The 26,492-nt window shown below is 34.7% G+C and overlaps 3 protein-coding genes across 4 annotated transcripts; all 3 read left to right on the top strand.

The window, feature by feature from the left end:
- The first annotated feature begins 236 nt into the window (after positions 1-236).
- LOC147291502 (putative transcriptional regulator tpeD) lies at positions 237-2,029 on the top strand. The gene is given in 2 exon segments (XM_086235957.1): positions 237-1,336; positions 1,435-2,029. Coding segments are annotated over 2 exon segments (1,695 nt in total).
- Positions 2,030-11,748: 9,719 nt separating this feature from the next.
- On the top strand, positions 11,749-18,333 carry EMB2775 (ATPase family associated with various cellular activities (AAA)). Its single transcript, XM_086235603.1, has 11 exons — positions 11,749-12,277; positions 12,373-12,483; positions 13,008-13,040; positions 13,785-13,953; positions 14,296-14,477; positions 14,603-14,739; positions 14,868-14,966; positions 16,947-17,016; positions 17,098-17,172; positions 17,478-17,523; positions 18,008-18,333. Exons 1-11 carry the CDS (start codon positions 12,194-12,196, stop codon positions 18,064-18,066), a joined length of 1,065 nt encoding a protein of 354 aa, XP_086091729.1. The 5' UTR covers positions 11,749-12,193; the 3' UTR covers positions 18,067-18,333.
- A 946-nt stretch (positions 18,334-19,279) lies between these two features.
- Positions 19,280-25,047, top strand: LOC147291500 (Pentatricopeptide repeat (PPR) superfamily protein). 2 transcript variants are annotated; one of them, XR_015121043.1, is made up of 4 exons: positions 19,280-19,607; positions 19,770-21,927; positions 23,037-23,108; positions 24,236-25,047. XR_015121043.1 is itself a non-coding variant. In XM_086235169.1 (2 exons), the coding sequence occupies exon 2, from the start codon at positions 19,803-19,805 to the stop codon at positions 21,768-21,770; it is 1,968 nt and encodes a 655-aa protein (XP_086091295.1). In that variant the 5' UTR covers positions 19,280-19,607; positions 19,770-19,802; the 3' UTR covers positions 21,771-23,029. The 2 variants fall into 2 exon arrangements, 1 of the variants encoding a protein (XP_086091295.1); XM_086235169.1 differs by lacking the exons at positions 23,037-23,108; positions 24,236-25,047 and having other exon boundaries at positions 19,770-23,029.
- Positions 25,048-26,492: the final 1,445 nt, after the last annotated feature.

Genomic DNA, 26,492 nt, shown 5'->3' with positions numbered 1-26,492 from the left:
CGAGGTTGCAAAAAGAGGTAGATGAGGCTAAAGCTAGGAAGCAAAAATCTTTACCTAATCAAGTTCCTTTACCCACAACAATGGGTTCTTCTGGGAGTAGTACTATGAGAATGGATGGTGGACTTTATGAAGATATTGTTGAGCCAAAAAAGAGGAAGAGAATGAGTGGAAGTGGAGCCATTGAGAAAGCCTTCACAATGGCAGCTAGAGAAGAATTGGATGGTGAAATTGCAAGAATGTTTTACACGGGTGGTTTGTCATTTCACTTTGCAAGGAATCCACACTATGTGCGTTCATACACTGGTGCTGTTTCTAACCCAATTCCGGGTTATGTCCCTCCAGGTTACAACAAATTGCGAACTACACTTCTCCAAAAGGAGAGGTCTAACATTGGCAAATTACTAGAGCCAATTAAGATGACTTGGAAAGAGAAGGGTGTAAGTGTATGTAGTGATGGGTGGTCAGATTCACAAAGAAGACCTCTTATAAATATTATGGCTACTTGTGAAAGTGGGCCTATGTTCTTGAAAGCAATCAATACTCAAGGTGAGTACAAGGACAAATTCTACATTGCTAACATACTTATTGATGCCATTCGGGAAATTGGTTCACAAGATGTGGTTCAAGTAATTACTGATAATGCTCCAGTTTGCAAGGCCGCCGGATTGCTTATCGAAGCCAAATTTCCACACATCTTTTGGACACCATGTGTTGTCCATACCCTCAATCTTGCTTTGAAGGGAATTTGCTCACCATCTTCAAGTGCAAGACATGAAGATATTCAAGAACAATGTGGTTGGATAGCAAAGATTTATGAGGATGCTTTGATGATAAAAAACTTTATCATGAACCATAGTATGAGATTGTCAATGTATAATAATCATTGCAAGTTGAAGTTGTTATCCGTTGCCGATACACGTTTTGCCTCCACAATTGTGATGCTTAAAAGATTTAAGAAAATAAAACAAGGCTTGGAGCATATGGTGATTAGTGAAGAATGGGATTCATACAAAGAAGATGATGTGGAAAAAGCAAGAATGATCAAGGATAAGATATTAGATGAAGACTTTTGGAGAGTCATTGATTATATACTTAGCTTTACCGCTCCCATTTATGAGATGCTTAGGTTGGCCGATACGGACACACCTTGCCTTCACTTGATTTATGAGTGGTGGGATTCTATGATAGAAAAAGTGAAGGAGGCTATTTATGCACATGAAAGAAAACAACTCAATGAAGCATCAAGGTTTTATGATGTGGTGCATGGAATTTTAGTGGAGCGATGGACTAAGAGTAGTACACCACTTCATTGTTTGGCACATTCTTTAAATCCTAGGTAACTTTCTTTAATATATATCTTTACTATTTAGTAAATTTTGAATATTTGGTTTTGTCATTTTAATCTTATATTGGTTACCCCTATTGTGCTTTTAGGTATTATAGCAATGAGTGGCTAACGGAGGCTCCCAACCGCATTGCTCCACACAAAGATATTGAGATCACAACCGAAAGGAAAAAATGTATCAAAAGATGTTTTACTCATGAGGGGGAGCGAAGAAGTTTCAATATGGAGTATGCCGCTTTTTCGGCATGTATTGAAGATTTTGCTAATAGTGATTCAATTAAGGATAGAGGATTGGTGCCTCCGGTGAAATGATGGATTGTCCATGGAGCTTCCACACCAATCCTCCAATCCATAGCTTTAAAGCTACTTGGACAACCTTGTTCATCCTCATGTTGTGAAAGAAATTGGAATACTTATAATTTCATTCACTCGGTGAGAAGGAACCAAATAACACCACAAAGGGCGGAAGATTTGGTGTTTGTTCATTACAATCTTCGTCTTTTATCAAGGAAAAGTCCAATCTACAAAGAAGGTGTGTCTCAAATGTGGGATGTTGGAGGGGATGAATTTGATTCCATGAATTTGGAGAGTGGCGGGACTCTTGAGGTTGCAAACCTTTCCCTTGATGAACCGGAATTAGAAGCCATGTTATTTACCGATGATGGTGATGAAGATGATGAATGAAGTTCATTAGGAATTTGAATTTTATGAGTTTTTTTGTGTTTTATTTGGAACATGTTTTATGTATTGTTTTATTTGAACATGTTTTATTTTGTGTTTTGTTTGAAACATATTTTATGAATTATGGTGTGTTTTATTTGGTATATTTAGGTGATATGTGATTTTTTTTTTAAGTTTAATATAATTTTAATATCCGTATCCGAGCCGTATCGGTGTTCTTATTTTTTAGAAATTTGCCGTATTGCGTATCGGTGTCGTGTCACGTATCGGTGCCGTACTCGTATCAGTGCTTCCTAGGCTCCAATTGTGCAGGATATTTGAGATCTTGGGGTTGGTTTTTCTGCCATTAAGTAGTCTTGGATTCCTAGAAAAACTAATAATACTGCTTATGCAGTTGCCTTACTCGCTGCGCAAAGAATATGTGGTTTCACCCCCAACTTCTCTCCTTGGTGTCTTGGTATCTGATGGTTTTGTTTTAGATTAATTTTTTTAGGTTGTTATTGTTGGGATGATTGTTAGTTATTTTGGATTTTTTTTCTTCTGTATTGTATACTACCCTTTTAGGGTTTTCTTAATGGAATGTTTCCAAGTGGCAAAAAAAAAAAGTATCCATGTCGTTTGATAAATGTAATTTTTTTCTTTTCTTTTTTTTCATTTTTATAGCTCACGAATAAATGTTATTGTATCATGATTCAATGACGTTTTTTCTTAAATGTCATAATTAATTAGTTATATGTTATATTCCATGATGTAGTTTTTAAAAACGTCATAAATAGTAACGTTTTATGATGTTCATTTATAAAACGTCATTAATCAAATGTCATCAAAAATCAATTTTCTTATAGTAATTCTTCGAAATTAGCCTCATGTTATGATGGTATGCTAATGCTATTTATTCGAGATTTTCATGGTGTATGTTTTGCGAATCATATTTTGTACATATTGACAGTTTTTAGTTGTAGATTTTGTGAAGTTGAAAAGAGAAGATATGTGCTGCTTATTCCAATATTTTGTAAAGGGAGTTAGACATAATTTAGAACAAATGTGCAGTACTGTCATGCCTTATATTTTGTGCATGTTGGCAACTTTATAATAATTCTTATACAGATTTTGTGAATGTGTTAAAAGAGAAGATATATAGTGTTAGCATGAGATTATATATATATAGATGATGAATATCTCTACTTTTAGAGAGATTTGTAATTCATTTTTGTGATCGAACTTGAATGTTGAAATTTATGAGAATTGAAGCATTTAAATTGCATAAATTTCAGGCTTAAAAATTTCGGAACTTGCATGTCAATTTCATTTATATCAATTTTCTGCAAAAAAAAAAAATATATTAATGTAACATGTGTATAATTTCAAATTTCAAAATAAAAATGACTCTACATAAGATTTTGATAAACTTGATTGCAAAAAAATTAGATTATTTGTAGTTCTCATAAAATTGAATTTGTGCAGGGCTACCTGATCGGCTGATCCCTTGATGCACAAGAATCGATTACAAGAATATGCTCAAAAATCAAACATATTGTTTCCGTTATATTAAATCATCAATAAAGAATTGCAATATGTACCAGAATTCAGGTCGTCTGTTTGGTGGATTAAGTTTTTTATACTTCTCCCAACACCTTTACATGGCGGAAAGCAGCAGCGCAAGATGTTGGTGCACTAGTCATGCAGAGTATTGAACAAAAGATAAATGATGAAGAACAAAAGATAAAAGAAGGGTGTCGATCTTCTTATATTTGAGATTTTGTTTAAATATGGTTGAAAGTGTCACATCTTTTAGATTCAATGCTTTAATTTTTGTTTTAACATATTAATAAGAATTGTTCAAAAACTTGCGCTTATGAAAGTACTTTGAAACTTTCTTGTTTGGACGTGAACGTATAGAAGAATTTTAGTATCTTTCTTCTACACAATTTGGTTTACCAATGCAAAAAGGATAATAATTAAATTTCTAGACTTTCCATTGTTTGGTTATTGATGACAATCAAAAAGAGTTTTCTTATAGTGGAATGGTTTTAGTTATAGACGAGTTAACAGTAGATGAGTTACACCATTTTTCACTTATGCCATTTGAAAGTGAAAGTTGGAATGAGTTTGATATTTTAGGTTAAATGAGATGAAACGAGTTTATAGTGGTGAGATTATATCCCAAATAACCATTAAAAAAATCATTTTTGGACACTAGATTCTTAACTCAATTATATAATGAATGTCAGACGTCATAATATTAAGACTGACATACTTCCTACCCTTATATGTTTTTAACATTATGTATTTTATTTATACTAGATATTATTATATACTTGAAAAGAAATTTCATTGGTTGAAGAATAAATATGTGCAAGTTTCTCACAATATACTTGAACAAATTGAAAGTAAGAATTTCGTAAATATGTTATAGATTTTATTGTGTATGTTTTGCGAATGATTTTTGTTAAGGATGAGTTAGAAGTATAGAAGTTACGTCATTTTTCGCATATATCATTTGGAAGTGGAAGTCGTAGTGATTCGAAAGTTTTACGTAAAATGAGGCAAACTAAGTTTGGAGTGGTAAGATTCTATTCCAAATTACCATTAATCAAGTTTAAACACTTCAATACATAATTTAAACTGCTCAGAATCTTATCATTTAGGAAATGTAAACGAATCGTATGATTTTATCAATGTACCATGTGAAGGAATCAAAGTTGGCTTGCTCACGTGACATTTAATAATAGGATAATTTATTAAAATTCATAAAACTATACAACAAAAAGTACACATAATTGAAAAGACGCACACTTAGATAAAGTAGACAACAAACATAAAATAGACGCATACATTTAGCCAAATTGTGAAAAGTCGGTATTGGGATAGTACCCTCCTGAGCTTAAAGTGCCATGATTGGCCTAGGCTACAGTAGTTGAATTTCATCTTGCCATAACTTCACGTTGTCATGCCTCTTAAAACACTCGTTAGTCTCCAGACATTGTGTTGAGGTTATTGCCCATAATAATCCAAGTCTTCATGCCTTTATTTTCGATCGTCAAACTGCCTCATGAATAGCTCTTGTTGCTTTGACAACGACTCTGTGCATTGGACAAAGGTGATGATACCGTCGGCAACTTGAATTGATTAAACACTATCGTGTTTGGCCTTCTTTGACCTATCTTTGTCAGGTGGCCTCAAGCGATTATCAATTGGTTGAAAGGCTGGAGCATCCTCATCTACACTTAATTGAACTGCATCATTGGCATCATTAGGGGTGTCGGCCTCGGTAGGGTTGTCAGTTGGATTCTCCTCCGATTCATATTGCCACTTCATAAAGTGTTGCATCTTGGCAAAACAATGGTGGTATGCAAAATGACGGTTTCTCGAGTGGAGTGTTTGGTATCGTGCATTGGCAAAGCTCACTCAAATTAATGAATCATAAATGGTATAAAAATTCATGAATTTTTTTTTGCCAACAAATAAATTTAAATTAATTAACAAAAAACCTCACCACATCAATTTGGTTTTGCCTGCTAGTGCGTTGTCGTTCCGCCGCCAAGATATATTTTTGATACTTTGTAGTGGCTTGCCCTATATTCTTAAAGTGAGCTTGGACCGCTCCAAGTTGTTGCCCATTTGTCATGACTTGAGGACAATTTCAAATAAATTCATTGTACACTTTATGCCAAAACTCTGTGTTCCTTTGATTGAAACCAATTTCACAATCTTCGGAGTGTTGCATCCAAGCAACAACTAGAGCTACTTCTTCCGCATTGGACCAATCGAGACCCTTTAGATTTACCATGATTGAAAAAAAATATATATATATATTCTACAACCAAAGTTAGTATGTAAAATATATATGAGAGTGAGTGAAAATGATAGATGTATGTGTGAAAAAATGAAGTGTGAATGTTCAATTTATAGGAAAAATGATGAATAGCCGTTAAGAATTTTTAAATAATTTTTCTGGTTTTTCTGTATTTCCTTATATTTTTTAATGTTAGTATAACGGTAAAATAATTCAAATCGTTATATCACCAACGAATAGTTAAAAAGAAGGCCCAGATCGCGCTACACATCTGGGCATGTTTATTTTTATTTTTAATTCATAACGCTCAGATTGCAGAAGCCGTCCAATCCCAACGACTCTTGCATCTGAGCCGTCGGTGGTTTTGATGCACGCGTGGGGGCAAGTAGGAGACAATGCTGACCTTGCACAGTGCAGCTGTCGGCTACTTTTTCCCATCTCCGATTTTTACAAGTTTATCCCTTCCCTTTTAATTAATGCCTTCTATTTTTGAACAAACTTAGTTTATGTTGATGGGCTGTCTTATCAATTCGCATTTGATGGGCCCCACTAAATTATTGCTCTCACTCTCAGCCGGATTCATACCTCACTCTCAAATATTAATCTTACTTACTCTCACTCTCACATCTTCGGCCCACTAATCAACATTTGAGATCTATTTCACATTCTTATTCTCACTCTCACCCATTGTTCATGCCATAACTGACTGAATAAACACGGTCCTTTTAAAGTTGGTGCACAAGATAGATCACTAATGAAAAGTTGATTATTATGCAATTTATTACATTCAATTACAATTTTTATGTTCTCGCCACTGCTTTCATACATTTTATCGTTGTCTTTCCCAACAAAATTGTTGTCTTTGAGCATATAAATATCATGTCTTCCTTCTTGAGCATTTTCAGTACTATACTATGATATTTTACGTAACTGATCTTACACATACATATTCATATCAGTCATACCACATTTTCGATGCTGGCAAGTCATAATATCGTATGCAAATGCATTGACCATTACTTAATAAAACTTACATTTTCTATCATCAAACTATCAATTTCTATCTTCACATTAAGAAACTTTTTGAATAGCATATTGTTGAGGCCAACACCCATTTCAAGGAGTTCGGCTGCAGTCTGAGAATTAACCTGGCAGATAACATAAGTGGCAATGTGTTTGGGTCAATTTATCTTTTCCTCACATGTTCGTATAATGTGCTTAACATAGTTGTCACATAGCCAATATGACTTACGTTTACAAGATTCAGTGAGAGTAAAAGGTAGCTAACATTACATTCTCGGGGAATGTCGACCACCTGCATGTTATGTTCGTTTTCCAAACTAGCAATGGTACGGTGGTGGACCACGATAACATCTTTATGTCATCTCTTGGGGCATTGTGAATTGACGAAGATGCACCTCATTCGAACCCAACTCCTATTGGCATAATGTAATAAAGGGTTGAACCAAATCATTCTATAAGTGAATAAACAATCCACCCTATGAATTAGTTAAATTCTAATACTATTATGTTGTTTCACACTTACGTTGTATGAAGGGTAATTCTTGTATTTGATAAACTTATTTTGGAAACTTTCATATTCCTTGTAGCCCGCACATGAAATGTAGTCCTCTCCCTGATAACCAATCTATATCCCCTCCATTAAGTTTGTGGTCACCTAGCTAGCATAGATAGGGGTGGAGGCATATGGATGCATTGCTTCGTGGATCCTGAACTTTGAATGAGACCCACTCTCTTAGATACCATGAGTATTTGGCAAGACCATCAAACAACATCCTCTTTGTTGTTGCATATTATCTCACACGTACGATGGTTATATGTCTTCATCTTTGCCCCACAGATGCCATCTCACCTGCTCAACAATCAAATACATGAAGGTTACTTTATACACCTTTTATGTGTGTCTACCTGCCAGTTTCCTACTGTTGCCCAACTACTTTTTAGTGCAAAGCCTTTAATTCTCAAGTACCTAAACCTGCGACCTAGTTTGACAAAACTCCAATATTATCATGTTATATTAGAAAAAGCAACAAACATTTTACACAATTCGAAAAACAAGCAAGTCAATCATGCTATAATAGTAAAACATGATAACATAAAGTAGTTAACACACTCACTTCCCAAGCACTCCAATAACCACCGATTATTGCAGCAAAGTCATTTGGAGTCATTTTTAACTCGTCAACGTTGTTGAAGTGAAACGTGTGTGTTATATCCCACCACCTTTCCGCTAACGCAATAAGTAATTTCTGTAGGAAATGTGTGCTCTAAGGCCAATTGTTGCTGACCTTAAGAACAACATTTCGGGCAGTCGTCCGTCGAGTAGACCCATTAAAATGAATGATACATGAGAGCTATTTAAGAGGAAAGTATAAGTGGAATAAATGTTTGTTATCCAAGAGACCTATACATCTCTGTTGATATATAGTTCTTAAACAGTTCTTAATCGAAGGGATTACTGTCTGGGAAACTATTCGATAGATGCCTGCTGAATGGTATGAATGGTATTTGGTGGATAGCCGCCAAATGATTTATTTATGTTCAGTTGGCACCTGTCAAACTTTTTAGAATCGTTCGGCACTAGTTCGCCAAACAAACTGCGACTAGAAATGGAAGAACAAAAAAAAAAAATACACACACAAATTTACTATAATACCTTATATAATTGAAGACAAATAAGGGATGAGTAGAGGCTCCATTCATCCAAACTAATATGTTTTTCTACAATATTATTATCTATATAGAACAAAGAGAAAATGTTTAGGGTTTAGCAAGGATTAAAATTTCGTTTTCGGGGAGTATGGAAATTTTAATTCTATACCATATTAATTTCGTTTAAATTTCGAAATATTTGGCCGAAATTTTCGAGCTGGGGAGGCGGAGCCAGAGGGAGAAAGGGGAGGAAGAGGCCAGCCGTCGCCAAAGGAGAGCGGCGGATCGAACATAGTAATGATTAGGGAGGGAAGAGAGAGAAGAAAGAGAAAAGATGAGAGAGAGAGAGAGAGAGATCGGGGAAGGAAAGGAAGAGAAGGAAGAAGAGATCTGGGAGGAAAAGGGAGGAGAGAGAATAGATCTAGAACTGTCACAGTGGAACTGGGAGAGAGATATGAGAGGAGGCTGAAAGAATTGAAAGAAAGAAGGAAGGAAAGAAAGGAAAATGAAGGAAAGAAAGTGACGGGAAAATGAAGGAAAGAAAGTCAAAGGGAAAACGAAGGAAAGAATAAAAAAGAAAAAATTGTACTGTGTCACTGTGTGTAGTACGGTGAAGTTGAAGTTGATTAGCCTAATTTTTTATTTTTAACTTTTTAAAACTCAAAATAGAAATTACTCAAAAGCCCTTCACAATCAAACGCTCATAACTTTTAAACTGTAACTCTGATTCACGAACGGTTCGCGTGTATGTGTTTGTGAGCTCGAGACATTTCTAATGACACAACAATTAAGATTAAAAACCCATTATTGAAAATAGTCAACTTTGGAGTCAAACTAAATTATAAAAAATTTAATTAAAACAAACATTTTTAAAAACAATCACTATCCAATTTTTTTAGCTTAAATCTTTGTAAAAAGAAATTATGAAAAAGAAATTTATTCCCTCACCATGAGGTTTCATTCCCTTAATATTTGGTTTTCTAATTTGGAGAATTCGTGAAATTGAAATTTTAAGTAAACCGCTGTCGTTGCTGCTGTCATCGGGTCAGTTCTCTTTTAACCTAATGCGGCTCAATTTGACTATTGAAGACCATTTCCAAGTTCCTTTGAGTAAGCTCGCTACTTCCCATTGCCACATTAGTGATTTATTCGTGTAATTTCATTATATAATTATTAATTAGTGAAACATTTTTTTAACAGTATTTGCCTCCAACGCCTATTATATTCATCACATATCACATGAAACTTACCATATAATTTGGTTTCTTCAATGTTTTTTATCAATATAGTAGATAATATGTTAAATAAATATATGGTAAAGTTTCATTCAAAATTTTCATATTTTGATGGCAATTTCCGTCGTTTCCGTCTAATTTTTGTTGAAATTTAAAAATTTTCGAAATTTCCGTCGAAATTTTCATCGAAATTTCCTCGAAACCCAAAATTTTATTCCTTGGGGTTTAGTAGATGAAAAATAAAGTAATGAGGTTATAAGAAGAGGGGATGTGCCTCAAAGGTTGTGGTTGGGGTTTAAGAGTGTTGGAGTTGGATAGGGATGACAAAATTCCCCGTGGGGACCCGCCCTGATTAAGTAGGTATGATAATATCATCATAGTCCCCGCCTCACCCTGTATACCCATTTAATAAAAAAATTATATTTTAATTTCTTATCTTAGTTTTTGTTGTCTTTAAAATTTAATGATGTTCTTTTTATGATTTAGTATTATTGTAATATAATATGATGAATTTTAATATATTTCATCTATATTATATTTTGTATTTATGTTGATTTGATATGTTATTAATATAAAATTTTTTTAAAAATAATAATAATAAGGTTCCGAATACTTGATGGAGACTCAATTATCTAGTGGTACAGGTATGATATTGGCAAACCCGACCAACCAGTCCGTTGCCATCTCTGAAGTGTGTAAAGAGGGCTTTGGTTTTTTTTTTTTTAGAAAATTAGGATTAAATACCAAATATCAATAGTTTTTTTAATAAAGCAGCAAGACACTAATTTTTTTTAGTTTAGGTAATAACCTATAGTAAAACATTTTGGATTAGGTCACAAATCAGTTTGTTATACAGTTGTGACTGTCGAACAGTTACAGTTGTAATTGTCGAACAGTCACAGTTGTGACTATTTAAAATTTATAAAAAATCAAAATTTTTAAAGGTTTCATACTTTTGATTTAGGTTTGGGGGATGAAGTTCTATAACCCAAAAACTAAATATTAAAGTTTAAGCCTTGCAAATATTTTAAAAAAAAATAAATCAATAAAAAAGTTATGACTATTAGACAGTCACAGTTTGATATAACCATATGTTTTAGTAATTGAAATGAAAAAACATTATAATTTGGTACCTAAAGTCAATAGAGTTTTTTTTTTTTTTTTTTACCAAAAAATATGGTTGTCCTTTAGATTCTTTTTGGTAGGGTTGGGTAAAAATACCGAAAAATACCGATACCGAACCGATTTTATACCGAAAAATACCGATACCGAAAATACCGATGAATTCGGTAATGGTATTGGTTTATAAAACCCGGTACCGACGGTATACCGATACCGACCGTATATTGAAAAGTATAATTAAAATAATTCATTTTTATACATTTCTATACTATATTGGTATACCCTAAATATAAAATACTTAGTATTACTTTTCTATATAATTTATAATTTTATATAATACATTTCTAATTTTCTATAATTTATATCAATATGATATAATATTAGTAATTTAGTATATTGTATAATATGATATAATATAGTAAAATATGGTATAATATGATATAATATATTAATATCAATATGAACTATGGAGTTATGGACTATTTATGATTTATGTAATTACCTCAATCATAAATGTATAATATGGTATAATATATTATTATTAGTATATGGTATTAGTCATTTAGCCTAACGGCCCTATTAGGTATATGACCTATACCATATACCTTAAGGTTTAGAAGATGATATAAATTAAAAAACATGTAAACTATTAAGTTATTGACTATATACTATAAATTATAAAAAACATATGTAATAAAAATATAAAACTCCAAACCTCAAAATCCAAACCCCAATTGAAATTTGAAACCCCAAAATACCTTTTTTATTCATATACAAAATAAAACTTTATTTTTATTTATTTTTATTTTCCTTTTCCCCCCCCTAACCCACGTGCCCCCCCCCCCCTTTCTTTTTTTTCTTTTTCTTCTTCTCTCTCCTCCCACCCGTGTCTCTTCTCTTCTCTTCTTTTCCCCTTCTTTTTCTTTCTCTGTGCGACCACAGCCCCAACCACAATCAATTCATCATCAGTTCATCACCATCAGCCCCAGCCCCTTCTCCTTCTCTGTCGCACCCCCTCCCTCTCTCCCTCTCTCTGTCTTATCTCTCCCCCTTCTCTGTGATTTTTTTTATTTTGGTGTTGTAGTCGGACCGCCGCTCGCCGACCGATACCGCCACTCTCCGACCGATGCCGAAGTTATCGGTTACCGACCCATATCGGTCGAAATTCGGTATGGATGTTTCGGTACGGTAACCGTACCGAACCCACCCTTACTTTTTGGTATACAGCACTCATTAAATAAGGTTACTTGACTCTCCCCTCACAAAGATTGGGATTTCCCGCCACATTTGCATTTGCCCTCTCCTTCTCTCGGAGACTGAGACAGTGAAAGATTGAAGAAGATGTTGTGGGTCGACAAGTACAGACCCAAAACCCTAGACCATGCGATGGTCCACGAAGACACCGCGCAAAACCTGAAGAAACTCGTACAACTCTCTACCCTCTCTCTCTCTCTCTCTCTCTCATGGTTCTCAATCCCTAATTTTTAGGGTTTTTAATCTTTACCATCTTTCTTGTGCAGGTCGCAGAGCAGGACTGCCCCCATTTGCTCTTTTACGGCCCTTCTGGCTCCGGCAAGAAAACCCTAATCATCGCCCTTATCCGTCAGATTTTCGGACCCAGCGCCGAGAAGGTTCTGCTTTTCTCACAATTTCATTGTAGTTTACCTTTTTTTGTTGGGTTCGAATTATGTATTTGTATATATTTTGACTTTAGCCCTTTGTTTGCCTACAGAGAAAAGAAAACAAATTTTTTTTCTTCTGGGTCTTTTTTCCACCTTTATATAGTTTTATTTATTTATTTTTGGTAGACAAATGAATTAATAGAACCAACACAAAACAAACTACAAGGGAAAATGTTTAGCTCCTTAATTTAAGGAGTCATTTCTCAAAGTCAATTACAGTTTGATATGTGTCCATTTTTTAATTATTTTTTTCCTAATGAGCAATGTCTCCTTGTAAGCCAACCAGTCAGACATTGTTCAAGTACCCTCTTACAGTTATAGCGTATACACAAATGTTTGACAGTATTTAAACTAGCATTTGATGTAGGAATTGTGATTAGTGAATTTTTTTTTCCCGAGCCTCCCCTTAACCTAGTATTTGTTTTGTACATTTTGATGGCTTGCTGAGAATTTGTTGTGACTGTGGTTGGCAGGTGAAGGTGGAAAATAGGACATGGAAAGTTGATGTAAGCTTCACCCTCTTTTTGACAGATGTGATTGATCATTGGTGCTGCTTCTGCAGAAATTATCGTTTATTTTTCATATAGGTGGAGCTGTGTTGATTTCTGGTTTATTGATAATTGATGGTCAACTTTAGCCAATTCGTAGGACATGCTAGCATTGCGTTTATAAATCATTACATATTTGAATAATTTTGGGGTGATTTTTCTCTTTATTCTCTTTATAAATCATTACGTTTATTCTCTTTATGATTCATTTTTATTGTCTCTTTTAGAAGGCATGGGGTGATTTTTATCATCTCTCCTTGTCAGCTGTTTGAAAAAGAGCAAAATTTCCTACCTACTTTTTATTTTTTAAAGAAAAAACTTCTGAAACAATTTTTTCATTCAAGATTGGATCTTTAGGATATGCTTTAGATTTCTTACTTGATATGGCTGAAGGACACTGACATCTCAATCTTAGCCGTGTAACGTACATTAACCCAATTTATATATCATTTGATGCTCGCTTTATTTCAAGCTATTTTGGGCTTTTTCTGTTTTTTAATTTTTAGTATTATGATTTATTTTGGGCTTTTTCTTCTTTCAATATCCTCATTGTTCAACTTAAAACTATTGCTGCATAGTATATTGTTTTAAGCACCTTATAACTGGTATTTGGTTGAATCCTCCACTTGCTTTTTTTTTTCAATTTTATTTTATTTTCTAGCATTCCATTTTAACTAGGATTTTTCTATTGTTTATTATCAGGCTGGGAGTAGAACAATTGATATCGAGCTGACTACATTATCAAGTACAAACCATATTGAACTGAACCCCAGTGATGCAGGCTTTCAGGACAGATATATTGTTCAAGAAATAATAAAAGAAATGGCTAAAAATCGACCCATTGACACAAAAGGGAAAAAGGGATATAAAGGTAATTTTAAGTATTTTTACTTGCTTATCATTTATGATTATACCCTTATCCAATGTATACTTTTAAATTTCACTATTCTTTTGTACATTCACTTCAACAGTATGTAGCTGGTATTCTTTTTTCCCCTTTAGTTTTTCTTTCAGTTGAATAAATTGGTTGTTTATCTATGGTAATTTATGTTGTTTTCTCATCCTTTTCACTTCCGCAAAACAGGCATTGTATTTTCTCTCCCCCCTCCCCCCACTAAAAAAAAGGGAAGAAACGTGGTTGGATGAGCAAGTTGTTGGGTGTTTAAGTCTTTAAGATTTATATGCTGATATCATTTCCTCTTTGCAATGTCAGTCTTAGTGCTGAATGAAGTTGACAAACTTTCAAGAGAAGCACAGCATTCTCTTCGAAGAACTATGGAGAAATATAGTGCTTATTGCCGGCTAATACTATGCTGTAACAGTTCTTCAAAGGTTACTGAAGCAATCCGGTCTCGGTGTCTAAATGTGCGAATAAATGCACCAACAGAAGAACAGGTTGAATTTGCTGGCTTCCAACTTGTAGAATTTGTTGTGTGAAATAAAAGATTATCAAGTATCTTAGCGTACACCTTTAATTTATAATTTATTTAATGAATTCATCTGAAATTTTCTTGTGTCAGATTGTTAAGGTATTGGAATTCATTGGAAAGAAAGAAGGGCTGCAACTTCCTTCTGGATTTGCTGCACGTATAGCTGAAAAATCAAATAGGAGCTTAAGGAGAGCTATATTGTCATTAGAAACATGTCGTGTTCAACAGTTAAGTGCCATAATGCTTCTTATTGATCATTAGCTGCATCAAGCAGTTCTTTTTCTTCTGTGCATTATGTAGACATAGCGCAGTTCCTGATAGCTTGGTCTTTCTGTGTACCATGATGTGGTTGTAGGTATCCCTTTGCAAGTAACCAAGCGATACCCCCAATGGATTGGGAGGAATATGTTTCTGAAATTGCATCTGATATAATGAAGGAGCAGAGCCCAAAAAGGTTTGGTTTTTTGCATCCTACAATATTGGCCTCTATTACAGCATGTTTTGCATCCTACTATTTGCATAGTGGGGTCTTTGGCCTCCACTTAAGCATTAATTAATTTAAATTCTCATTTGTACTTTTTTAAACAATATATAATGAAACTTCTTTTTCTTGGTTGGGTCTAACCAAACTCTCCCTTAGCATCATAAGTGGATATTTTCATTTGATTAATTGATTTGCTTCAAATAGGAAAATTCTTACTTAAATCTTCCATAATATTTGTTAGTTAACTAAAAGAAGAAAAGAAAAAAAGCCATTGGTGGTTTCACTCTTTCTTTAATGGTTTTCACTGCATCTCTCTAAGTTCTTATTTGCTTCTTATATGGTTCTACCTTCCATGACCCAAAAGAGAGCTCTCCTGTAGGGCTCTAACTCTTCTTTCATTTCCATTACTCTAATCAAAGTAGAAAAATCATTTGGCATCTTGATTCTTAGCTTCTACTTCCATTTATTTATTATAACAACTGTTGCATGTTTCATATTCTCATATTTATTAGTTACTGCCCACCTCTCTTTTTCTCAAAATTGAATGTCTTGAATCAAATAAAATCGGGCAGGGAGGAGTTTTGAATTGAATGTCTGATTATGAAGGATTTATCGTGCATCCTACTTATGATTTTTCTTACTTATCGTCCATCTTTTGGTACCACCTTGAGTGTAGTAATGTACCATGCTTGTAGTAGTCGTCTGTTTAGCCATAAAATAATTGCTTTGCCAATGGCTTGCCTTTGTGGCATCTTGATGTCTGTTTTATCCACCCTGTCCTCCTTTGCAAAATGAGTTAATCTGCCATTTGATTTTTCAATCTTATTAACTCATCTTCAAGAAGACTAAGGAGCAAGTTGTGGTTTGTCTTCCTGGAATTGAATCAGAATATTGAGAACATTGCCAAATTTAACATAATTATAATGTTTCCTGAAGTTCTTATAAAAAAATAACGTATCCTGAAGTTTGGTGTTCTGTTGGATTAATCTTGGAAAACATACTCATTCAGCCATCGAGTTTTGTGTCTAACCTCCAATGATATTTCAATTTTTTCAGTTTTCGTCTACAAGATGTGAAAATGTTGTATATTGGTACGTATTGGGGGTTGGTCTTCTTGTTTGAATCTATATTTATTAACCCTGACAGATAATGTTAAACCTTATTTGGTTTATAATTATCATGCCTTTATTCTTCACGTTGACACCTTATATAGGTGTTTATTACAACTAATTATCTCAAGAAAAAGGGGAAACAACATCCTATAAAGTAGCAACTATCTAACATAAAAAGCAGTCAGGATGAAAACCATCCCATTACTCCTATTTATTAGCCCAACAACTCTATCTTAACTGATCACTAACTAAAGACCTAGTCAGCATGGGAGTCCACTAAAGAAATTAAAAATTACTAAAAATATAACTAAAAAATGCATGTAACATATATTTAGAAGGTCATGCTCACCCAAACAAGATGAAAGGAATAGCTTAGATGCAAAAAGATGACTGAGCCTTGTGAAAATTCATGGCAGAATGCATTGCTGCTATCTAGCATAAAATAGAACATGTATTTGCAGGAAGCCAGGAACATACTCTAATGGAAGTGCCACTTTTTTGTAACTTTTGAATTAATTGGATTTGAGTTTGCAGCTTATCATATTTATCCTCAAGCCATCTTCCCATCAAGGGAGATTAGTAATTGCATGAAAGTAAGGACCAGTAGACCATTGTTGACTGAAATGCAATTTTATTACATTAAAGGATTTGACAAATTCCTTACTGTTATTTTGTTACAAGATTCAATTCGTGATGTCTAAAGTCTGAAGTTTTTTCTTTATTCTTTTCTGGCCATATTCATGATTAATGAAGTAGGATGGATATTCCTTGTCTCTCATTTTCAATCTAATAGTATTTCTTTAAACTTTCTACTCAAACATTGTTCTGTGTGATTTAGGCTTTATCAGGTGCGGCAAAAGTTGTATGAGCTACTTCTTAATTGTATTCCTCCAGAGATTATCTTGAAGGTACATATGTTTCCCTTTATTATTGTTTTCTACAATTTTTTTCCCAATTTGATTTGAAGCTTATATTTGGTGTTGTCTCAGAGGCTGCTTTATGAGTTATTGAAGAAATTGGATGCAGAGTTGAAGCATGAGGTCTGCCATTGGGCTGCATATTATGTAAGTGTATAATCATTTCCCCATGTCAGCAGCCTTGATTCCTACAGTAGTTCCTTTTGCACAATGTTGTTAGATCAGGTTGGTGAGTTACACCAGAATTGTTGAACTTGACAATTTCATCCCCACTGTGTCTGGCAAATGCATTGAAGGCATTAACTTGAGTGGCAGACTTGCAGGTTCATTGTTGGCAGACAGAGTATTTTAGTTTAGCTTTGGGCTCAGCTTTGGAATAGCATAGCAAAGTCAGGATTTGATCTATCCATTATTCAAATATTTTTACATTGCAGTTTCCTTTTTGTTTACAGGAGCATAGGATGCGTCTTGGACAGAAAGCCATATTTCACATTGAAGGTACTTTTATCTATCTGGATGCTGTGTGAGATAATGATGTGTAGAAATGAGGAAACAACGCATTTTTATGTTGGTTGCTTTAGATTTATAATGAATTTCATTTACAATTTCTGAAATTTCAGTAAAGTTCTTTAATGTTGTTTTCCACTACTCTCCATGCTTTTGGTCTCATACCATCTTATTAATTTTTTTCATATGCAATTTCGTCACTTGAAGCATGAGCTCTTAAATCCCCAGTAATAAATGCTGTACATGCTTGTGTCCGCTTCCTCTCCTTTTAGCATGATTGAGTTCTGTTGTATGTTACTATGTTTGTATGTCTCTCATGGGCATTCTGTGCCATATATCATGTTATGACAACTGATCTGCTCTCTCTCTCTCGCACACGCACACATTTTTCGACATTTGACAAATTGGAGTGGAAGTTGCCTGTTGAGCTGGTCTTGGCTCTCTAATGGTGTTTCTGTCGATCTTTTCTTTACAGCTTTCGTGGCAAAGTTCATGAGCATTTATAAGGCTTTCCTCATTGCAGCGTTTGGCTGACATCAGGCTAGCATGATTGCCTTCGATCTGAAATGCCAGTTTGTGATGGCAATGAATTGTGTACTCAGTTGCAATATTTATCATGTCACTCGATGTTATTGGAAGATGTGTATTGTCCGACAACAGCATCCTGTATACGGTGTTATTTTTTTCTTTCTATTTTTTGTTTTTTTGTTTGTTTTTACAGTTAGTAGACTAATTTTGTCGTATGAAAATATTAGATGACCTGTGGCATTTTCATATTGTGAAAGATGTTCAATTTGTGTATGCTACCTTTTTCCCTGAAAGGTGGAATCTGTACTACCTTTAATAGATTGATTAATTAAACAACATTTAATAATCCAACTTTAGTCTTCAAATTAATTAACTAAACTCAATTAAACTATGGCTTCAAAATTAATTAATTAAATTCTCCAATTAACATAGTAATTAATCATGTTTAATTAAAGTAATGTCTAGAAATAAACAAGTAAGGTTGAGAGAATTACCTAGCTTAATCATCAACCAATCGAACTAAATGAAAATATTTAAGCCTAATTAATATTTATAATCTAATTAAAAGAAGTTGATCAAACCTAAAGATGAAGAAATCTTACCTAGGACTAATTTTGAGTCCCAAAACTTGCATAACCTCCCTAGTGGGCAATTAGACACTGTAATCAAGATTAAACTAGAAGGTAGTTCCAATGGGAAGCTTGCTTCAAGCCATCAAGCCTTCAAGGAGGGAAAAGATTGAACTTAGGGACTCCCAACATTTGGAGAGATGCTCTTTTAATGCATAGAGAAGCAAAAAGCTAAAAATGGGAAAGCCAGCAATCAGTGAGGTCTAGACGTGGTTCCTTTGCCTTGTGACATGCGTTTTGGTTGCGTGATTTGCTGCCATGCGTCTCCATGGTGCTAACGCGTGGTCCTCAGGCTGATGTGCCTAGCTGCGTCGGATGGCGTGCCTTGATGGACGATGAGCGGCCTAAATGATGCCACGAAAGGCTCGATAGAGCATATTATTAAACACATTGGCCCAAAAAAAAAAAAGGAAGGTTAAGAACAGAGGTTAGGGGCAATGCAGTCATTTACAAAATTCAATTTCTTTTATATGTTTGTTTTTTTGCCATAATTTCTTTATATGTTTAAAAATTGAAAAAAAATATATAAAATCAAAAGCTTAAAAAATTTTAAAATTGATTACCTACCTGGCTACCTCAACTTCCCATCTTTTTCTCCACCGTCATTTCTTCCTTCTCTTCTCGCCACCGCTGTTCCAACCCCTCCATATCTCCATGCACTGACAGTCGTCTTCCTCGGCTTCTTCTGCTCAAAGACCTCCGCCGAAAAACTATCCGTCGAAGCCGGCAGGGGAGACTCCATGGTTGAAGAGAAAGCCGACGCCCGCAGTATGAACCCCGCTTGCTTCCACATCAGTGAAGGCGAGCCAACTTAGTCTCCACTTCCCTCCTCTACCCTTTAATCTTTTCTGCTTCTTACGCTCCTCCCCTATTCCCTCTTTGTTCCTGAAGTTGCTATCTGAAAACGTTGTAACAAAGGTACGTTCGTATCACTGCATTTCTTTAGCTATTGTCACTGTCTTGTTCTCAATTTGTTCTTCTTCTTCTCTCTCTCTCACTGGACCACTTTCATTCTTGTTCTCTCTCTATGCTCCTAATTTTTTTGGTGTTATGCTGTTTTGGGGTTTGCCTACTTTGAAGGTGCATTGCAGAAATTGTGCTATAAGCTATTTGATGAACTGGGTTTTAAGCTTCTCTCTACCCAAACCAAGTTATCTATTTTTTTGTCGTGGGTTTCACGTGAGTAAGCAATTCTCAAACCCAAGTGCTGAGAATATTGTTTTTAGAGCAATTTGTGTTAATCTAAGGCAGAGGAGGTGGAAATTCTTGGAGCAGATATCACCAAGTCTTACCAATTCATTAGTAAGCCGTGTTATTCGCGAGTTTCGGAACTCGCCACAGTTGGCTTTAGAATTTTACAATTGGACTCAACAGAACAAGAAGTGTTCTCATTTTTTAGAATCTTCTTGTACGGTAATTCATGTATTGGTCACTTCCAGGAGATTCGACGAGGCCTTGTCTCTCATGGGGAATCTAATGTGCGCAGATGGCCTGCCCCCTCTGGAGGTTTTGGAAGGGTTGGTTAGTAGTTATGAAGCTTGTGGCTCAAGTCCGGCAGTGTTTGATGCACTTGTAAGGGCTTGCACTCAGTTTGGGGTGACCGAAGGTGCTTATGACGTAATCAAGAAGCTGAGGATGGATGGTTATTGGGTCACAATTCACGCATGGAATAACTTTCTTAATCACCTGCTGAAGTTGAATGAGATTGGTAGATTTTGGAAGCTGTATAAGGAAATGGTTTCATATGGATATATTGAAAATGTCAATACCTTCAATTTGGTTATTTATGCTCTTTGTAAGGAATGCAAATTACTAGAGGCAATGTCAGAATTTTATCGGATGTTGAAGAGTGGAACTTGGCCTAATGTTGTTACTTTTAACATGATTATAGATGGAGCATGCAAGATGGGTGATTTGGAACTTGCATTGAAGCTTTTCAGAAAGATGGATGTAATGTCAGAGGAGTGTGTTAGACCCAATTCAGTTTCTTACAATTGTATCATTAATGGGTTTTGCAAACATGGTAATGTATCATTTGCAGAAGAAATCCGTGTTGAAATGACCAAGGCAGGTGTTCAGTCCAATTTGAGGACTTATGCAACTTTAATAGATGGGTATGCAAGAGTAGGGAGTTTGGAGGTAGCACTTAGATTGTGTGACGAAATGGTGGAAAGGGGTTTGAACCCTAACCCTGTTGTTTACAATTCAATTATCCATTGGATTTACCAAGAAGGAGACATTGAGGAAGCTTGTTTGTTATTGTCTGACATGATTGATAGGCATATGTTCCCTGATCAGTTCACCTACTCAATCATCATCAAGGGGCTCTGCAGGAATGGCCTTCTGACTGAAGCAATTAGATTTCATAACCAGATTCTTGAGAAGAGCCTTGTCAAGGATGTCTTCTCTCACAATATCCTCATCGATTATATGTGCAAAAGCAAAAATTTAAGGGGAGCCAACCAATTGTTGGGCAGTATATTTGTTCATGGTTTACTTCCTGACATTGTCACCTATGGCACTTTGATTGATTGTTACTGCAAAGAAGGGAACATAGGAAGTGCAGTTCAAATTTATGACAAAATGATAAGGGTGGAGGAAAAACCTAATTTGGTGATATATAATTCTGTTATAAATGGGTTTTGCAAAGAGGCATCTGTGGATATTGCAAAAATTGTGATGGATGCATTACGGAGGATACATTATTTTGACATTATAACCTTTAACACATTGATAAATGGGTATATCAGCAATGGGAAGATTGATGAAGCATTTGATTTGTTTCGGGAAATGAAGGACTTTGGGATTCCATCTAATGGAGTCACCTACAATATATTGATCAATTTTTTGTGCAAGTTTGGGTGTATTCAACAAGCAAAGGAACTTATGAAGGTAATGATTTCTGGGGGCATGGTTCCTGATTTTATAACATACACCACTCTTATTACCAATATCAGTAAGAATTGCAGCCCAGAGGAAGTTATTGAATTGCATGACTACTTGGTGATTAAGGGAGTACTTCCTGATAGGCAAACATACAAAGCTATTGTCTGTCCACTTCTTCTAGAAGGGAAAGCGTAGGTTCGCACATTGCATTGAGTTTCAACAGTACACATTGTGTATATTTATCCTCTATCATCTACTCTAGTTTGTGGTTTAGGCCAGTCAGTCCGTAGAGAACTGCTGGGCTTTCTGAACTAACAAGAATCACACATTTATTCATCGTTGTTTATATCAGGTACGTAAATTCTCTTCTCTAACACACCAATTATCTTATGCCACTCTTGTCTACAAACTACATCAATTTAGATACCATACGGTAACCCTTAGCAAATCAGCCAGGCACATAAATTGTTTGCAGGTGGCTAGGAGCAGAATTTTTTTGGAGTCTTCAGTATCTCATAATTATATATTTTGAACCCGACAACATAGGCTGATAGTCCCTCTTGACCAACGTTGCCTAGAAAAATAAGAATACGGAAACTAGCATTCATCACTGCTTGTTGGAAATGATATTTAAACGCTTGTCTTTATAATATAAAATTTTTAATTTTTAATACGCGTTGTATAATATAAGTTTGGAGTTCCCCTACTGTGTTTCTGACTTTTGTGCTATGTATGAGGGGGAGTATTCTTGTGGTTAACAATCCAAGGTCCTTTTTTTGCTGCCCAGAGCAGTTAATTATGCTGTTTGAATTTTGTTTTTTTTCAATGTTTAAAATATTTGGAGCAGTCACAGATCTTGTGAACTGAAACGCAAATCCTACAAGAATGGTATGTATGAGATACAATAGTTAAGCGATTTTTTCTAAGAAACAAAGTTTATAATGTTTGAAGATGATGAGTTTCAAATTTGAAACTTGCTCTCTTTTTCAGGAATTATGCATGTCCTAGTCCATCTGATCCTACATTCTTTTGCGTTAAATGTGAGAGAGTTTTGGACAGAGTTAGATATATTGAAAAAAAACTGTTGGAACCTTTTCTTTTAAATTAATATTAGAAGCAAAAAAGCAAACTCCTTAAGAAGATATGACCTAAGCTTTTGCTTAGCCTTAAAAACCATTCAGCTCAGTAATGAATTTCCAGCCTCTGTTTCTTTTCGTATAATTCTTCATAAATAATGTATATTTGGATTTTTGCATAATATGAATTACTTATTTATATTTCCCCTGTGAACTGAAAATATAGTGTGGATTGGTTCTTTGGTTGAAATAATTACTAGGATTCATATTTGAATTTTTTAAGTCGAGCTAATTCTTTTTGTAGGGAAACTCTTATTGGCTGGAAATTCCATCTTTCATATGATTATTTTAAGTCAAGGTAATTCATATTGACTTATTTTTGCAGGTTATTGAAGTAATACAGGATACACGGGAACAGGTCATTGATTATTTTAATTCTTGCTAATTCTTTCCCCAGGTAAATCATATGACACCCTCATTTTAATTTTTTTTAAGTCTTTCTATTGTGTTTTGTACTTCTATCTTCTGTTTTTTTTTTTTTTTTTTCTTAGATATAAAAAAGAAAGAATTAATTAATGACTTTTGAAAACAAGTAAACAGAACCAGGTTTCATGGATTGAGGACTGTGTTAAGCTAAACGGTTGAATTATGTGATCCATGTTATCTATTCCATTGGACATGCCTGTAGGGTGTATGCTTCTCATTTAGTTGTTTGTCACATTCAATGATCCCATTAAGTGTCCAAAAAAGTATATGATAAAGCCCCAATAGTTAAAAGCTAAACAGTTCTGTTGTATTTGATTTTTTTGTCATCTTTTGCCATTCAAAAAGAATTCTCTTCTTCTTCTTGCTTGTTTCTGGTTGAGTAACATGCTAGATTTTATTGACACAAAAAAAAAAAAAAAGCATGCTGGATTTTAGTTAATTTAATGAACAGTTCTATAGTATATGAATTATTTATTCTGACAAAAAAAAAAAAAGAAGAAAAAGTTCTTTTGGAAGATGCTAGACTTACTGTCAATTTTTACAAAATTTTTGTGACGCCGATAATTCTACATTGAATTATGTCAAGAACACTTATTATTCTTTATTTACCTGATCTTTATGTTCACTAAGAGCCTCTTAGGTTGCTGAGGGAATGATGGAAAATAGAACTTCCGATAATATTTATGGTTGACTTTTTTCTGTTTCATAGGAAAATTAACTATTGCTTTTGGTCATCTTCATTATTTATGGAATTATTGTCTTATGCTCTGTTTTATTTGTTTTCTTGTATATCTCATGCTCTATTTGGTTGCTTCGTGAAACAATAGAAATGCCTCCAACAGCTAATAACAAATAAAGGACATTAATAAGAAAATTCATTAACACTGTTATTGTGATTTCCTAATAGAAATTATAGAATAGAGTGAACAACTGTAAGTTCAATTTTTGTTTGTGGTGTCTTGTGCTGCTTCTGTTGCAACTTGCGAATGGTACCTGCATTGTGACTGGCTTTACTCTTCTTGTAATGACATTGGATTCTTCTCCATTCATTGTGATTCGTGGTTTAAACCTCTAGTGAATGAAATTTTGTTTATGCAGGTGCTTGAATTCAACAAGGACATGCTGCAAAACTTGTATTGGAAAAGGGATAGCTGCTCTAAATGTTCAGGATTGTGCAATCAAAACTTTCAAGTCCACATTAGGTTAATGTAGATATCCATTGCAAATACTGCTCATTATTGACCTCAGTGAAATTCATTACAGAAGATAAACAAGAAAATTGCAACAAGCATCTGATAGAAACAGGTGCATAGTTTTAAATTGAAAGCTAAATTGGACACATTCATTGTATGGACTTGTATTATAGCAGCAAATGAGACCATATTATATCAATACACATTCCACTTTTTTGAAATTAAGTTTACAGGAAAGCCGAGTTAGACTAAGTTATAACTTATATGGTTGTGTACTATTCTGTGGAACAGAAGCCAATCAGCCGAACAGCTTCTTGTAATGGGCTTTCTTTACTTGTGGTTTTGTAATTGTCTTTGATTCCAGACTCTGGCAAACTCTTCCCTTTCAAACTAATTTATCTCCTGGAGTTCTTTTCAGTATCCATTCACCAAACTAATCTCTTCACGGTTTCAAATCCTATCAACATGGGCAAGTGACAGAACTTAGTGGTTACTACTTTTCAAGGCATGCAATAAATCTAGTTTCCTCTACTGAGAATGAACACAATCAACCGGAATGGGACGGATAATTTGTCGGTATTTTGCAATCTCATGTGCACATGCCAACCTGTGTGTGTTGTGCGACGAAGGGTGCAACTGCATGTTAAGGCCACATGTTAACATGGCCAACTTAATTGGCTCTCTTCGACTCACACAAATTGTCTTCAAGGCCAAGGTAGATACAAAACATTGCACCTTCTTCAACTCCTCACGGTATGTACCTTGTGTTGCAACTCTAATAAGACATGAATACCTACGATATTTCAGAACTCCTTTGGCTAGTTTCAACTTGTTGCTTCTATTTTGCAAGTGCTCTTTTCGTCGTTTTCATATAGTAAGGAATTAATTGATGGGAAAATAGATAAGGAGTTCTATGGAATCTTATGGAGTAGGGCCGGTGGGTGAAGCTTTCTTTTAGAAGTTCTATATGCTGTGCAAACTTATTTTTGTACCTAATAACAGAGTTTGGTTTTGTTGCGGAGCTTACAATGCAGAGAAGATGCAGAGCATGCATTGATCGACAAAGGAGGGTAGATTGATCAGCCATGCAAAAATTATAAAAATAAAATAATCCCTTATCTATCGGTACCTATTCATCGCTTAGGGTTTAGTTCTTAAGTTTTGAGCTCTAGAGCGTTAAAGCCTAAATTCTAAGGTCTAAAACGGTTATTCTAAAACCTAAACAAAAATCTCATATCGATCGATTCAGTTGATTTTTTTTTGCCCTTTTTGCCTTGCCAATCTATGCACACTCCCTTGTTGATCCCCAAAACACGAGTCCATAACATAACGTTGTGCAACAAATCCGCGTTGCCTAATAGAAATGTTCCTAAAGATGATCATCTACACAATTCTTTTGCCAATTATTTTGAGTACTTGAAGACTTGAACAGACACCACAGGAGTAACAGGACCTAAAACATGTGGGCACTTAGCTTCATAGTTTTGACATAAAGCATTCTGATAAACATACCTCTTTAAACGACAATCGTTGAATTCTCTGAAACTTTAGCAGCCCTATAAAGTATAAACAAACGCACTGAATAATAAAAGATACATTCAGGGGCTCACCCGTGACTCCAAGATGTGAAACTGTCTGACTAACAAAGACAAATTCTTTGTTTGCATTCTTGAGGAATGGCCCATATTAACCACTTGTTTGATGTGGAGAATTTTCCTCAAGAAAATGACTGATTTGGATGTACATACAACATGCTATCGTGTAATGTTAATTATTTTATTTTATAATATAGTATAGCATCCTTTCCCTAAGGGCACTTTAAAGTTTAAGGCCCCGTTTGGGATTGCTGTGAAGGACCCAAAAGCTGCTGTGGATGACAATTCTCAATCACCCACAGCAGTTTTGGTGTTTGGTAAAAAAATAAAAAAGTGTTCTGTCCCACAATTCTCAACTCCCCACAGCAAAAATAGAAAGCAAGTTTGTAGGTGCTTTTGAAAGCTGCAGTGAATCACAGCAATAATAAAAAATTTATTTTACCCATAATACCCTCATTGATTTTTGAAAATCACGTATTATCCCTATTTTAGTTTACGTTTTGTTCTACCATCTTCTCTTTGAACGTTGTCTTCAGAGGACCCCTGCATATCTCTCTGCTTGGACCA

This window comes from Dryas octopetala, chromosome 3 (assembly GCF_963921425.1).
Source record: "Dryas octopetala chromosome 3, drDryOcto1.1, whole genome shotgun sequence".
NCBI lineage: Eukaryota > Viridiplantae > Streptophyta > Magnoliopsida > Rosales > Rosaceae > Dryas > Dryas octopetala.
The sequence above is the reverse complement of the archived record's forward strand: the minus strand, read 5'-3'. Positions and strand labels throughout refer to the sequence as shown.